Here is a 16,434-nt window from a genome sequence, read left to right on the forward strand (position 1 = left end):
TAAGTTTGAGGAGCTGAACGAAATGATCTCCGGGGCAATCAATCAACGCAATTTCTTGGTCTACATCAAATGTCTGATAACATGGAATAGATATGAATTTTAAGTATTATATACTAGGTAAAATATAAGTTATTCTGTGATTTTCTTTCAATTTCTCATCGGTTTTTATAGTTGGAGGAATGTTATTCAATGCCAAGGGATATCAAACTGGTAATAATTTGCTTCCTCTTTTTTTCGTCGTCATCGATCTGTTATTTCATTCCAAATTTTCTTTCTTATTTACTCACGATGTTTATGATATGTTGGTGAAATTCTCTCGTTGATTTTTAATTTATATGAATATGATCACGCATTTTTGGGATTTATTGTTGACCTTTTAACCACCTTTTTTGCGACATATATTTACTATTAGAACCACAATCAAGCGATTTCTTTCATGTCAACGGAAAAACACTAACGTAACACAGCTACTCTATTTATTAATAATTGAAAAATATAAATTATCCGCGTTTAAGATTCTGGTCCGTAAGCATGTGACCCGGAGCCTCTCTCACTTTGGTGTGTTCAACTGCAGGGCCTACCTTCCTCCCCCGCGGAAAGGCGCGGTACATTTTATAAACTGTCCTGATGCCGACTCTTCCATCTGCATGACGTAATTGTGGAACTGGGAAACTTTTCTAAAAAGGGATTCTGGGACCGTTCGATATTCACAGTTCATGCGTCACCGGAGGACTTGCCGAACCGTAGAAACTCTATCACTTCCCATGTATGATTCTCAATAAATGTATTTTTCTTAAATATTAATTCAATTTGGACATCATGTCATCCATTGGTAAAGTTGAATTATCAAATCGAAACTTGAAGCTTTTACGTGGTGGAAGGGCTCCATATTAATAATGAAATACACTTTGTTACTTCCACAAAATTCACAGAGTTTCTATTTATTACCGGTTTCGGCTATTACACCATTTTCAAATACATCTTGTACTTGTACATTGTATTTGTATTTTCAAATACATCTTGTACTTGTACATTGTATTTGTATTTTCAAATACATCTTGTACTTGTACATTGTATTTGAAAATGGTGTAATAGCCGAAACCGGTAATAAATAGAAACTCTGTGAATTTTGTGGAAGTAATAAAGTGTATTTCATTATTAATGTGGAATTATCAGTTATTGAGTTCGAATTTTTTTTAGAAACTTTGTATCAAACTCCCATATACTCACGAAGTAGAGTTTTTGGATATTTCCGCTTTCATTCGTGCAAGCGTGAATCTTGAGGTTTATTTGCATCAAGGCCCACGCCGATTTTCTGCCGCTAACTTCCTACATTTAAATCTTTGTAAAACGCTCGCTGTATATCATATTTTCTATCAATTGCATGAAATACCATTCATAGGCGTTGGTATATGTTTCCCTCAAATTTTGTCTCACGAATAGAAAACTTTACCGTTCCTTTTTTCTTTAATTCCATTTTGTTTCCCCTATATTTTAAATTCAATATTTTTTTTTATAAGAATGTGCTCTTTTCGAGCTGCTACGTTAACCAATTGGAAGATATCTTCACTATTATTTATTTGTATTAACTTCTAATTTTACTCACAACGTGGTTGACTCATGTCAATAAAAACAAATCTACTGTTTATGAAATCCTGTTGGAGTTTCGCGGTATGCTACATTTTTTTTGGTCAAAAGTTGCTTGAGGTTGCTCGATACCTTTTCTTAAACTCTCCTATTTTTGCACAAGGTTTGTGGGTAAAATACGTGGCTAGTTGGATTTATTTGTAGAGAGTACAAATATTTTTTTCTAGGCGCAAGTGTCCTCCCTTTTATGCGTGGAGTATTTCTTTGTTAAATTCGGTACAGGTGAAGAAACTGATTAATTTCCTTTTGTTTTGGACACTTGTTTCTCGATGCGAGCCCAACTGTCCATGATGGATAGGAAATTGGCGCCGAAGTATCATACCCCCGTGGGAAAATGTATCGGTGACCGAACCTTTGAGAATTTCGCGTGGATTTTGGAGTCGTGAGTCACTGAGATATCGCTGCGGACGTATAAATCAATTTCTTTATCGCAGGGAGGGGGAAGCGCGCAACGTTTTTCATGTTGTCCGCGACTTCGAAATTTTGGAGCTATGACCGCTCGAAGGACGGAGTGCCCTTGGTCTACCCCTCCCAAATATCGAGCCCTTGATCAAAACATTGCCTGTTATAATTCGCTCTCCCTAATTGCCCTTCCGCTTTGAGTCATATAGGTTCAAATCAATATAGGTTTGGGCAGAATATTGCCAATGTTTTTATTTCAGGCAATGAGGAACGTGTCCTTAACTTGATTGGGAGTTGCCGTTCCTGATGAGGTGTCGTACTTAAAACAGTACTTCTCTATGGGAATGAAAATGTTCCATTGTGTTCGGTACTTAGTACCACGTTCAGTTCGCTCGAAGATTAGGCTCTTATATGCGAACGATTAATCTCACGTTGGCTCACCAAACTCCGATTTAGGTAAGTGATGATCGATGCATAAAACCAATCGTGGGGTTGAATTCTCCGTCCTTTCCGGAATTGAGATTAATAAAATGCCAAAAAATATAAACGAAATATTGTGTTTATTCCGGAAGTGACTTGAGAATCTTCCAGAAGACTTAATTAACGGCATTATTTTAATTTGCAATAAGTTGAGGAAAGAGATTCGGAAAAGATAGTATATTGAGATTAGGCTTAGCTGAAGAAGTAGGTAAAACCCCAAAAGAAGACTACCCGAGCCAATTTATGAAATATATGGCATTACTGAAAATACTGCGAAACCTGAGACAATGCTCGCCTCAATCGTATATTTGCATCTAAGACCGTTATTAGCGAAAGGAGTTTAAGGAAAACATAATATATACCTTCCGAAATTTCTCGTGGATACAGTTTTATGAAAAATTCAGTGTACCATCTTCGAATAAACCTATCCCCCCTTCCATCAATAATATGTATATGTCAGACTACGGAATTGCTTAATACTGATCACTCTAGCCTGAGATTATACGTATTGTCTTGTTCAGCTCTGCTCCCAATTCACCGCTAACTTTTGTTAGAGATTGTTGGTACACTGGTGGCTTCTACGTATGGGGAGTACTGATTTATCTGCAAATAACAGTTGATACAAAGGAATTGGGTTCGTATCTCATTTAATGTAAATGTTTTTTAATTAGCTATTTCTTCTCTTTGATAATGCTCTTGGGAATTGACGTAGTGGATAATTCATCTTTGTCCATGACCTTGACCGTTGCACCGACTGCTTGTTCCCCCTTGCGTGTCGTCATGACCACAGCAGAGGCCATATGCATACTCGTGGTGGAGGAAGAGCCCATTCTCATTCCTCGGCAGTGTTTCGTCTTTTTTTAGCACCTTGCCTCCCAAGTTATGAATGGAACGAGTGCATATCTCCCCCTCGGAAACGGATCGTTCACTGCGCTAGACTCGAATGGAACAATTGCATATTCAGCTTCTTTCTCATTATTTTCGCCTCTAGCTAAGAAGGGATATATTTTTTTTGCTTCCTTTTTACGGTCGTTTCTTTTGAATTCATCTCTATTTAACCCATCGTAAACCACGCTTTTACTGTGTACTTGTATTTCCATTTTTGCTTTGCGATATAGCCTCTGTCACTTTTTTTCGTAAGAGCAATTCATGCAAAATAAAAGATTAATAAATGACTGCGAAATTTATCGAATGCGATGTTAAGCGTGTATGGTAAAATCTTACAAACGCATTGCAGATTCAAAGTTCGGGCTCGCGTATTTCATATTAGGCTTAGCTTAATTCGTGACGCTGGATTTTATCTTTGCTCATAATGCTCCTCATCAAATAGTTTTTCATCTGCATCTATGATGACTTTAACATCCCGTTTGCAATATACTCGGTTTTAGCCTGATTGGTTTCAATTTCAGAATCATGGTGAGGCGAATATATTTTGCGAAGCATTGATTACGAAACTTGCACTTAACTGAAAGACTTAAGAGTAGCAACACTTGGATAAAAAAAGTGGCCAAGGAGAGAGTGAATATTTTTTATTTTCGCCAAGATGTTTAAGCTAATTTTTCTCAGCACTTTATAATGTTGTTGTAACCACGATACGCGTCGTGTTCGAATACATCCTGTGGAAATATTGTAATGGCTCAAAAACTTATAATAATAAAGCAAATTTTTGTTGCGTAATTAGAGTCTCTTTGTGCGTCTCCATCATAAGTTCAACCGACCCTGAATCGCGTCCTTTCCCCCCGTTTCGAGTCCTTCAAGGTGGACCCTTCCTCTTTTTCCTCTCTTTTCCCCTCACACCCTATTTCAAACCCTGAGCGACACGCAAGGGTTTCCGAGAGGGCTTGCTTGTCGGGCGGTTTGAGGCAGGGTCTCCGCATTATTTCCCCCACCCATTCCTTATCACCCCTCACTCTCCTGCCAACGCAAACTGCCCCCCTCTCTCTACTAAGGCTTTATTCCCACCCAACTGGTCTCTATAACCACCATCCCATCTCCCCGCATAAACTGTGGGAGAAGAAAGAAGGGAAGTTCCAAGGTGGCCACTCAGGGGGTCCCGACCTCTGCGACTTCGCCACCCCCTCCCCCGCACTTCACCAATCGCTTCGGCCGACCTTGTCCCTGACCGCCACTGGGCGAAGAACGTTTACCAACTATAACCTTCCCCAAGGGAAGGCCTGGGATCAGGAGTCACCCGCAGTCGAGGTGGACTCTTCCCCAGTTTATCCGGCGACCGCGGTGGCAGGCTCTGTTCGCGAAGTCCCTCCTCCCAAGCGACTGCTGCAGTCCGAACCCCCTCTACTTTTCTCTCGTGGAGGTGAATTCCGGGAAATCCCCTCGGGTTTTCTTCTCACGGCGCTGTTATACACCCCTCCGTCCCCTCCTCGAAAGCGGGTGAAAATCCAATCTTCCGCTCTCTCGTCGGGCACATTCCCTTTCGGAGTTCCCTGCCGTCATGAGTCACCTGCTGAGCTCAAACCCCGTGCCTGCGGGATCTCTCCACCGCACCCTGTTCAAGGGTAATCCGTGGCCTTGTTATCGCCGCGAATCTTCGTGGTGGGAAGCTGGAGGCGTTAGCCGACCGCATTCATACATATTAGTGCAGGTTTGGGAATTTCTGTTGTCCTTTCCTGTCCTTTTATCCTCCAAATTTCTTTCCAAACCTTTAACCGGGTATTTTCTTTTGAAGCTCAATTTTGTGGATCCTAGCAATTAAATGTGTGTGTGTTTGTGTGATATTGTTCGGGCTTCCTTCGAATTATTCTTCCCATGGTCTCCTGACTTTTCGTATGATGCGTCTCGGGAACAATGTGGGCAGTTATCCGGTTGGAAACCCGAATTACGTTACGTCTTGATTACATCCGGAAATTATCAGGTCATAGTTCATTGTATATATTAATAACCATGCGTCTAGTTTTTGCATAAAATTTTTTGTGGCTTCAAATAATAAATCACCTGTTCCAAAAGGCTTGTTTTACGCTCTATTAGATAGCTTAAAATGTCTTTAGGGATTAATTATGATCATTATTTTTCGATGCTACTTCTCACGAAGTCGCAGATTTTGACAAAAGTGCTTTATTCGATTGCTTTTGCATTTTAGTATTATTCGCTGTGATAAATACTTCCGTAGACAACTTAAATTTTTATCTGCATTATTCGTTGTTTTCTTTGTCGCCTTATTTCTTATCACGTCCATTTTTACTGCACACATTTATTAAACCTATATCTTAAATTATATTGAATAAATTTAAATTTGTATGACCTAGCTCTCATCTTAATTTCGAAAAAAATTTATATTTTCATGTTACTCCGGCTGCAGCTGAAGAAACAGCAGCAGCTGCAGCAGCAAATACTTCTGCAGCACTTCCAGGCCCAGCAGCAACAGTTGGCGGAGCAGCATGAACAACAGCTGAGGCAACAGCTTAAGGTACACAGGCGTACACGTATTCCCAAAGATAGCAGTCAGTTATGCTTGTCCTACTTAAATATTGAAAAAAAAAATATTTTTCGTATCATCCGTGGGTAAGAATAAGTTACATTCAACTATCAATATCTGTGGCAGTTGGCTCATTTTTTATTATACTCCTCATCCATCACCCTCATTTATACTTTTTCGATCACAAATTTGCAATTTACTGGTGTAGAAGGCAGTCCATTTTGCGTAATTCTTCAATCTCATGTACTAATCTTGAAATTCTTACTTATCTTCGTAAAACCCTTAGCATGATAAATTAAATTTGGTTTCGATGAATCATCATTCGAATTTATGAACTAATGCTATCCTTTCATTATATTCATGGAAAATGCTAAAATATAAAATGTGCAATTAAAATATAGTAGGCTCTGCTTTAATTCTTTCTGTATAAAGGATAAGTCATGAAGTTGCGGTGGTGTATAATCTATATAAATTCTTGTTTTTTAACTCTCAAAGCTAATTTTAATTTCTTTTTCCATTCTGATTCTCAAAATTTGGCCGTTGATCATAACTTCATTTTTCGTCGTTACTGATTTTTTTTCTGTTTAAAACTTCTGTTCGTCTGTAATCTCTTGTTACTAAGGCTGAAAAAGGAGTTTTGGTTTTATAGAAAGAGTTTGTGCTATCTAGAAAACAGCAGATTTGACCTGAATGGAGTTGTTCCCTCTTAATGCGTATTTATGTGTGTGATTAAAAGATTACGTTTAAAAGAGCTGCGGCAAAGTTCTCGGCTGTGACGCACTTCAGACCTATCATTGGCTTCGATAGGGGAAAAAGATGGTGCAACTTCAGTGCTCCGTAGACGGAAAATGAAGCAGTATTAACTCCTACAACCGCTTAACAAATTTCGAATTTCCGCCAAGCAATTCTTCTTTTGGTACCACTTTTTTTCTCATTTTGTTCTTCCAGCATATTTAGCGGTCTTCATTTGTTGATTAGCTTATATAAAAGACGCTCTTCTTTTGTCCTCACTCTATATCCATAGGTTCCTATTTTTGTAATCAATAGGGTATTGTGGTGATCAAGTTTCTCCTCCTCAAATTATCTAAGCCCCCTATCACCTCCTATTTCCTCTTTTTCTGATCTTTTTACTTCATTAGTCATTCAAATGTGTTTTTCTTTTATCCATTATCGTTCTAGTTTTGTCTAAAATGTTCAAAATTTTAAATTAGCTTAATTATACCGTTGCGCAAGTGAATATCTTATGTATTCCCTGTATTTTTTACAACAATTCTGTGTTGAGTGATGAAAGATTGATAAATTCACTTTCCTAAGTGTTTATTTTCTGCATTATTACGTTGTGTTGGTGTTTGTGTGTTTTTCATTAAATTTAGCTGAATTCGGTAGCTCATATTTATAGCTATATTAAGGATTTATATGGTAAACTCAGTGCCTCCATGCATGAATACAGCAAAAATGTTGCTTTCCAATTTGACTGATAGCTACAATGATGGCTGGAATGACTGGTATCCTTTTTGCTTTCTTCATCATTGAGCTCGTCCATTTTTAATTTATTCCGGTGTTATCTATCCAAACAGAGATCACGGTTACGAATGACTGTTGTGGCCCCAAGTTTTACTTTCGCTGAGATTATGATTATAACAATTTTGGAAATCATACGGCAGAAGCAGTAGCAAAAAATAATGAAAAGAGAGACTTTGAAAATTAATCTGAAATCAAGGATACAATAATATATTATATACGATTTTAATTTTTCCTGGTGAACTCTTGTGACGAATATTTCTCGGGTTTTCAGCCAGGTTAATGCTTTCATTGAAGTCATAAAAGCATTGCATAAAAGCTTTAACCTGGCTGAAAATCCGAGAAATATTCGTCACAATGTCACAATAGCTCTAGTTATCGTTATCTTCTACTTATCGTTTTCACGGCGCCTGAAAAGCCGTAATGGGAGCTCTTCTATGAGGGAACTGAATATCATGACCTCTTTTAATTTAAGCTTACGTGCCCAATTTCACATTCATTATTTCAAATGACTTGGCTCTTAAAAAGTAAATATTACTCGTCCGCTCTCGGAAAGAGGAAAAATATGTGGTATAGTATTGTTTAACGGTACGATAATTATCTTTATCTCTCCCTAATATCTCTTCCTGCGGGAGAGGAAATTAAAGGCGACGAGAAATGTTGAAAATTCCTCTAAGCCATTTGAAATAATAAAATAAAATAATTGTAGAGTGCTTGGTACGAAGTGAATGTTCTAAGGTACTTCCTTCCGTATACGCCAGGAGTTCTGGGAGCAAAAGAAGCAAATGGAGGAAGAGCGCGAACGACGAGAGAAGGAGCGTCTGGAAGCCCTCAAGAAGAAGGAGAAGCACGAGCAGAGCGCCGTCGCCTCCACCGAAGTTAAGCAGAAGCTCCAGGTAAGTCCTCCGTCTCAAACTACAAAACCGTGGCGACCGCATAGAGGAGGCCCAATAGGGTAGTTTCCTTCATCAAAGAAAACGAAAGGTATTGATTGCTATTCGTCACCCACCATTAGTATATTCATAATATACAAATTATTTGGTTTTAGAAATCCCAGTTTAGACGAATGGCAATGGTCAATTTTAACCGCATTCAAAAAAGGTCAGATTGGCACCCATGCGATGCCACTCCACGTGACATCACAGGGACCTAGTTTCTATACGTGTAGATAGGAGTTTTACATCGTCTGAGGTTACCAATGCATGCATGCATGAGGCACAGAGGTCAGGGAAACATGCCTTAATAATCACCTATTAAAACTGCCTATGGTCAGAAAGTTTCCTTCGTTTGATAAGGTATTAATAATCCTTATTTAAGCCAAGCGCTACCCGCTAGCAGGGTACTCTGCTACCTGCTAGCATCCTGCGTCGTATCAGCGCTCAAAGCCTCGCCCCAAGGTCACCTCACTTACGGCAGGGGGAACCAGGACGACTTCACGCGGAGTTTTCCCAGCATTCATACTTAGCCGTCGCGTTTTCGCGGGCTTGAAAATTTTCACTTTTCATTTAATCGCGAAAAATAGATATTGTCATTTAAAAATCTAAAAGCGTGAAATGCGTACTTCAGGAGTAATAATCTTTCGATTTAGGCAATAAAAAAATAATAGGAAACCACCGTATTGCATTCCATTGAAGGCTGATTTCTGTAGTCACTTCGGCCACATTGTAATGGGCTTTCAAAAATGTCCGCGGCGCGGTGATGAGTGCAATGCGATCCCAATTTTTTTGTAATATTTTACGGTAGGTATAGTGTTTGCAATAGCGGGGAATATCATGAAAAAGTTATGAACTTGATAGATCACGATCAACATGTGTATAAATTTCGATCAACACCTCTAGCAATACCTTATTTCCCCGTGAAACTTGGATCACTTAGTCTGTCAGCGGCGCGACTGGCGACTTTTTAAGCCAATTTAAATGCGCTGTGTGTGACAGCATATTTAGAGGATGACTTGAGGATCCTGTTTTGTAATATTCGTGGACAAATTATTCAGCCCTTTCGGCCATTTGCACGGACTGCGCCGCGCTGGCAAAAATGTCTGTAGCGCCCAAAAATTCGTCGATTTTATCGATCCGTCCATTCCAGCCGCATTTTCGCCGCTGCGGTCTTCCAGTTGCTTAAAAAATTCTGCTCGCTTGGATCTATCACGTGTTTCCCTGCGTTCAGGTTTCTTGGAGCTCTCAACTGTCCACGAGTGGGTAATGTTGAGGCCAATTAGGTGGTTATAAGGGCATTTTGTTGATGACTGCGTGTTTTCATTAAGTGTCCGAAATAATGTCCACCTTACTGCGTGAGTAATTTTTTGGGGAGTCGTCATCGACGAAATCAGAAGCATTTTCTTTGAAAGCCTTAATATCGGGAATTGTTATCTCGAAATTAGTTGTTTTCACCTTGCAATTTTTGGCTCCTTGTATCCTCACTATAGAGGTGTTTCCCCCCGGGGGGGTCCACTAGTAAATATAAGGCACGGCGATTTAAAAATTTAACCGGCGAAAATCAGCAAATATTAATGTGAAATTCCGAAAAAAAAAATCAAATTTGCTATAATATAGTATTAAATTTTAATTTTAACATGAATGCAGATATAGTGTGCGAATAAATGCGGAATGTTTACCGTTCATGCTAGAGTTTTTTCGAATCATCAAATTCTATCGCAGTTTTGTTTGCTCGTATGTACCATAAGTTGAGTTTCAATTTTGCGTCCTATTGGTGGGGAAAAAGTAGTAACCAAAAGACGTGAATAATCTATTCATGATCATTTAGGTACTCACAATCAGTGTGGACTAGGTTCGATTGCCATGCGTAGAAAGCCGGCCGATATTTTATCGGTAGAGCGTTGCTTTCACATACGCCGGATTTTAACCGGTCAAACGATCACTTGCTTGGCTATCGTGATCAACCGACTTTTTATCGGTACTGGGTCGTGGTCGGTCAGTGAGCAAGATCCCATGCCCTCCAATTGTTCACTATTGGACTGTCAACGGCCTATATTTTGCCGACCTTTCAAAATCGGTGTTTGCGAAAGAAGCGTTGGGCAGATTATCTAATGAATATTAGATAAAACAACCGATAATGAAAGTTATATAGTATTTCATGTGCTAAATTCTAGTGTAGTATCCTTAGTTTGGTGATAAACGGAGCTATTATATAAATTTACCTGGGGGATCGTGTTGGTGTGGTGGCTAGAGTACTGGCTTCCCTTCCAGATGGTCGTGGTTCGAGTCCCGGCGTTGGCAGAGATTTTTCTGAGGCTGCCCGATCCCTTTTTGAGTGCTTTGTGGAGCACTTTTCAAGTGCAGCACTCCGTCCGTCGGATGGGACGTTAAGCCGTGGTCCCCTTGGCGCCTTTCGTTAAGAGAGTAGGCTAATGCCGACGCCGGGTTTCTCTCCACACTTCCCTCTTGGCGAAAATTAACTTAGCTGTCGGTCGCCTCCTCCAAATACCATACCATGTAATTGAACGTGACACACACTGGACTAGTGGAGGGGGGATGTTTGGGATGGCATGACACGAGGCGTGGGCGTTGACCGAGTTCGTGGTCATCCCCCTCTTGTTTCTTTTCTCCCCCTTTCTCTCTTCTCTTCCCCACCCTCCCTACTTCCCCTCCATTCCCCAACTCCTCCCTCCCTCCCCTCACACGCCCAACACCACCTCTCTTCAGCTGCCCTAGTGCGCGCGCGTAAACAAACAGGAAAACTCCAATTCACTCACGAGTCTGTCTGTCTAACTCGCTCTCTCTCTCTCACTCTTCTCCCTCGACCACATTCGCTTTCCTTCGGTTCCAAACACATACACACATGTGCTTGCTGAAGCTAGCCCTGAAAGCCTGGCGGCCGTGGCTGGCTCGCACCTACCCTCCCTCCCGCTGCAACAAGTAGTCGACGATCGCCGGTATGGTGTGTTGGTGCCCCGAGTAATGTACTCGTACGACGAGGGTGGAGAAAGGGTTGCTTGCTGCGGATCGGATACTTTCTTTTTTTACTACGACCGTGGCATTGATATACAAGGGGCTGCCGGGGTATATGGGAGTATCCAGAAAAACTGCAGAAGTGTTTTCGAGTCATTAAAGGATTTTATAGCATTTTCTTCGCCGAAAGCGGAATAAGAGAATCCGTTCTCTATTTAAAGATCATTTTATTGGCGGTAATGAAACCAAAAACCGACTCTTATGACCGAAAGGTTTTTATATAATTTGTATAAAATGATTACCGCCTCCCGTGGTAAGGTTTTTATTAGAAGTATTTTGTGTTTGATATACCTTTATTACAAAGACTTAGCTTATTTGAAAAAAATACAGGAACTTCGATGTTTTCTCGATTGATGTAATAAGTATGCTACTCGTAAATTAAAATGAAATGTAGAGGGCGGTTTATTCCAAACCTCACCTTCGTCTTAGCTATCGGCATTAGTAAGGAAATTGCCGACTAACTACAGAGGTGGGGCTTAGTATAATTTTGTATGAAGAAGTAACATTTTGATATCTAGCCAAAAGGAGGATATGACACTATTATTGGGATTGTAATGCATCGCTGGTAACTTGCCTATCGATGAGCAATATTCTTTATGATGGCAATTTCTAATGGAAGCTTCATATCATGACCTCTCCGTAACCGCACTCCGTAAACGAATCTTGATAAAAGAATGGAGGAAGGAAGAAGGGACATTATTAATAATATATTATTCACGGACAAACACTGCTGCGTAGTGAACAATCAGCCGATGACAATTGTCGCGTTATGGGTAGAACTTTTTTTTATGGCGTTTCGATTATAATACTGAAGATACCTACTGTTATGCATTTTTACTCACACTAAGTAGTAATTATTGAGAATTTTTATTTGACTGTCAAACATAGTAACTTTTTGCATCGTATTACATATATTTTCTTATCAGCACTTCATATGTTTTTAGGTCGGCTTTTTGTAGTTTTTATGGTAAACAGTTGCCGATTTTCCAAAATATTTGATTTAACAGTACTACCACTACTATTTTCGCCGCTTTGCGGTATTATCATGTGACTTAGTGGTTGAAATTTCAAATCACTTGGAATGGTACGAATTTTGTTTTTACCGTAAATGTAAATAATTTCATTAGATCAATTGCTCTTTGTAAGCAACGAATAATAAACAGTGACCAGCAATATCACAATGTATAAAAAATGATCAAAAAATTACTTTTTAAAAATGTTTGCATCGCGAATTGTTCGGTCGTCAACGTGTTGGTATTTTATTTAGTTGACAACTCTGCTTCCTCCTCACAAGGGATTCCTGCTTAGCAAGAAGCAGCGTGAGGCGGAGGCGGCTGCCGCAGCGGCCGCAGCCAACGGCCCCGGTGGATCCTCCAGCAACGCGTCCTCCTCGTCCTCGACGGCTGGAGCCTCTGGCGGCGCATCCTCCAGCGCCGCGGCCGCACCTGGAGGACCCTCACCCGGCTACAGGAACTGGTGAGTGCTTACTCATATCATTAACCCTTTTGCGATCCAACGTCGAGGCTGGCTCGACACGCCTGGTGCAAGTATCAGCTCCAACTTCAAGTTGAGCTCAGCGTCGCAAGTTTATATAAGGTGATTATACTAGGGCAATGTTTCACGAGATGTGACACGCTGGTAATTTTCAAATAATAGACTTTTTAATTGAACCTATAACATAGTATTAGAGTCAGTGGAAGTTTACTATGGACCGCAAAGGGTTAAATTCCCGCTTGCTAGCTGTAACCACCGAGAGAGATACCGGGCCGTAGTCTGGGGTTGGGAGTGGGGAAGTAGTTTGGGCGGCGCCCGACCTGGACGTTTTGACCTGCCTGGGAAATTTTTCACCTTGCCTGTTCTTGGAATTGAATTATTTTTTTAGGGTGTCGATTGACATTTTAAATCTCCTTGTTTTACAGTCTATTTTCTTTATTTTCTTCTCGTGATAACGTTGCCTAGGTACGACGGTAAACGAAGGATACATTTCACGTCGTCTGAGAAAACATATTCTCCGAATTTGACAAGTAAATTGAGCCTATACTTTGCTCGACGCTTCTGTAAAGGTTCCTGTCCTATCTCACCTATCATATTGGAAACGCTACTCTTCTTGTCATAACTACTCATTACTAAGTACCTCATTAATCATCTAATGATATTTCTATTCCTTATTCAACTTCTCCCACATCTCACTGATCGTTTATTCGTTTTACCCCTAAAATCGCTCTCCGTATTTCCTTGTATAACAGTTCAATCATGACCACTCTTCGTCCGCTCAAATTTTCCCCTCCGCTCCAGAATCGGCACGTTCCCTCGCCCAGAATAATTCCTCGCGCCTTTTTAAACAGGAAGCCGTCTTTCCGATCGAAAATAAATAGCCAGGGCGAATGAGTGTGGTTGTACGATTTGGTGGGAGGTCGGGCGATGGTCGACATGAGAAGACTGGTTGGAGGGGTGGGGGGAAGGGGTCACGCCCAGAATGGTGCGGATGCGGTGGAGGGGGAAAGGAGGGGAGAAGGCGGGAGGGAGGGTTGCGCGGACCATGGCGTATATTAAGGAGTTCGGGGATTTTCCGATATCCGCTCGTGTCACGTTCCCTCTCCTCCACGTTTAGCCCTTCTTGGAGGCCAAGAGGCCGTTTCTCTCTTCGTTCAGTGAACCTCGTGTTATTGGCGGCACTCAATGAAGCGGAGAGACTACATCGTATGAGACACGTACAAAATGATTGAGATGAAGTGAATATTTTCACCCCCCATTCCCTGTGCTTGACCTCGGAGTGAATAATAATATAGCGCTGAAGGTGTCTTCTCAGTAGCGAGAAGTGGAGGGCAACATTGAATTGCTCAATTTTTAATATCGAAAATGGAGACTTTAGTGTTAATCACGTAGGTACAAATGTATTTTATCTAAATAATGTCGCATGCTCGGAAGCCGAAAATGGCTCTTACTCTTAAGCTCTAAGTGTTTACTCCATTATACTCACTGTACCCAGTGACGGATTTAGGGGGGTCACAAGGTCAGGACCCACCCCAATTTTATCATAAATTCTTAATAGTTCAATATTTTGTATCCTTGTAAAGGATTAGAGTGAGTGTATATGTCAACGCTCGGCTGCAAGTCCCAAACGCGAAGGAATATTGAGTTGTATTCGTCGTGGAGCGTATCACTCCCTGCTGTAAAAACGCCCCTATCTTCTTAGGGCGTATTCCATACTCTCCCAACCCAGGTCTTGAACCCCTCAAATTTGGTACTGAATCCGCCCCTCATCTGTACCCTCAACGAAATCTCTTCCCTCGATATTCTTGGCGCAGTTGCGATTGCCACCACAAACATTTTCCTGTACCTCCAGCGTTAAAATTTGCTTCTTATAAAATAATGAGGAAAAAATGTTTCAAATGTGATGCGCAGAAAAATGTATAAAATGGTATACTCTTATAAGTACCCTGAAATTTTCAACGTGAAAGTGTAATTTTAAGCGAATAATTCGTCGCGAGAAAAGACTGCTCGAGTAGTAGTGATGCATTCCCTTTTATATGTTTTCCTACCATGAGTATGAGAATTTGACCATCAATTTAAGATACTCTTCGCCGGTGCGAGCATTTCTGCACTTCCGTTACAAAGTTATCTTCTCTGGCATCACAATCGATGTGTGGCGGCCTTTATTCGCTTTGTTTAGGATCGGTAGAAGCCCAGCATAATCGGAGCGTGGAATATTTTTAGACTGAACTGTGTTCCTCGGTGGCCTGATGCGCCCCGAGTGTATTCATCCATGCAGATTTTTCTCCGTATGTACAACGATGGCCTAAGGTGTCATCGTCCGGGACAAATCGGTCACGGCAGCGCCAAGTGGTGTTCGCTTTCTATTTCTCCGCGTGACTCGCCTTACTATACTCTGTTCATTTTATCTCTGCGGGTGAGCTGGTGTGGCCAAAGCAAGTGGAGGTAAGGGGAGGGAAAGTTTCTTAGCATGTGACTTTACCTTTGCCAATCAGCAAACAGTAGACGTGGCCTTAGTGAGTCGCTCTCAGATCTCCGCCGAGTGAACATCGTGAATCTGTTCGTGGAGCAGTGTTGCCAAACCTCATGATTTTTCCTTATATGTCGTCAAGTATGCCTTTCACCAACGGTGCCTCATTCAGCGTGGTAGCTGACAATGTCATGGGCTTCTGTGAAAGGAGTATCCCCAATGCCTTCCATATGAGTAGGTATATTGTTTCGGCGCCGGGGCCAATATACCTGTGGCCACCTATGACTCACACGTTTTCAGTGACAAAGAAGGGCGGCTATGTACATTTGGCAACGTTATGTTCGCTCCTACTCTCTCTCTCTCTCTCTCGGTACTACCCCTCCCCTATCAGCGAAGCCATCCGAGAGTGTCCGGGTTCTCACGAAAGCTCACCCGCAGAATTAAAGTGAACAGACTATAGTGTCACTTTTACCTCTGGAGACCTCTTAATAGAAAGACCAAGGTCTAGGAAATGATATGGATCGCTGGTCAAAGCGTGGCGATTTTTTTATACAGGCGATGCACGTGTTGTATTCCTCGCCCGCGCTCTATGAATTTTCATCAGCATATTCTCGACAGCTGTATTCTGTAGTTTTCACATCAATTGAACTAAATACAATTCAGTTTGGAAGGGTGTTCTTTTAATCCTCAGTAACCGGATACCCATTACGACGGTAATTCATTGTGCTTATCGTTAAGCTTTATCGAATTGCGCGAGGCAATGATAATTTCTACTGATGATGAATCCATTCAAGAAATGGTATTAGTAAACGTAAAAAATTTATTGTATGTATTTGTATGTATTTGTATGTATTTTTTTCGTCTTTAATAAATTTCTGCAGTAATGTGGGTCTGAAAGTCGATTGCAATAGCAAGGAACTAGGCTACAAAATAGAAAAAAAAATACTAGGAAAGATCTGTAGGTGAACTGACTAGTTATAGGAGCTCTTAAAAGCTAGAATATTTCTTCATTCTCTCTT

The 16,434-nt window shown here is 40.9% G+C and overlaps 1 protein-coding gene across 6 annotated transcripts in view; it reads left to right on the forward strand.

Moving 5' to 3' along the window:
- LOC124159288 (histone deacetylase 4) overlaps nt 1–16,434 on the forward strand; it is a 539,951-nt gene that overhangs the window by 444,062 nt on the left and 79,455 nt on the right. For 5 of the 6 annotated variants that reach the window (XM_046535002.1, XM_046535004.1, XM_046535005.1 and 2 more), the window contains 3 exons: nt 5,846–5,953; nt 8,245–8,379; nt 12,746–12,927. In XM_046535002.1, the coding sequence (XP_046390958.1) occupies nt 5,846–5,953; nt 8,245–8,379; nt 12,746–12,927 (425 nt within the window). The remainder of the gene's footprint in view (nt 1–5,845; nt 5,954–8,244; nt 8,380–12,745; nt 12,928–16,434) is intronic. The other variant, XM_046535003.1, reaches the window with a different exon arrangement.

Source organism: Ischnura elegans, chromosome 5, assembly GCF_921293095.1.
Source record: "Ischnura elegans chromosome 5, ioIscEleg1.1, whole genome shotgun sequence".
NCBI classification, from domain to species: Eukaryota; Metazoa; Arthropoda; class Insecta; order Odonata; family Coenagrionidae; genus Ischnura; species Ischnura elegans.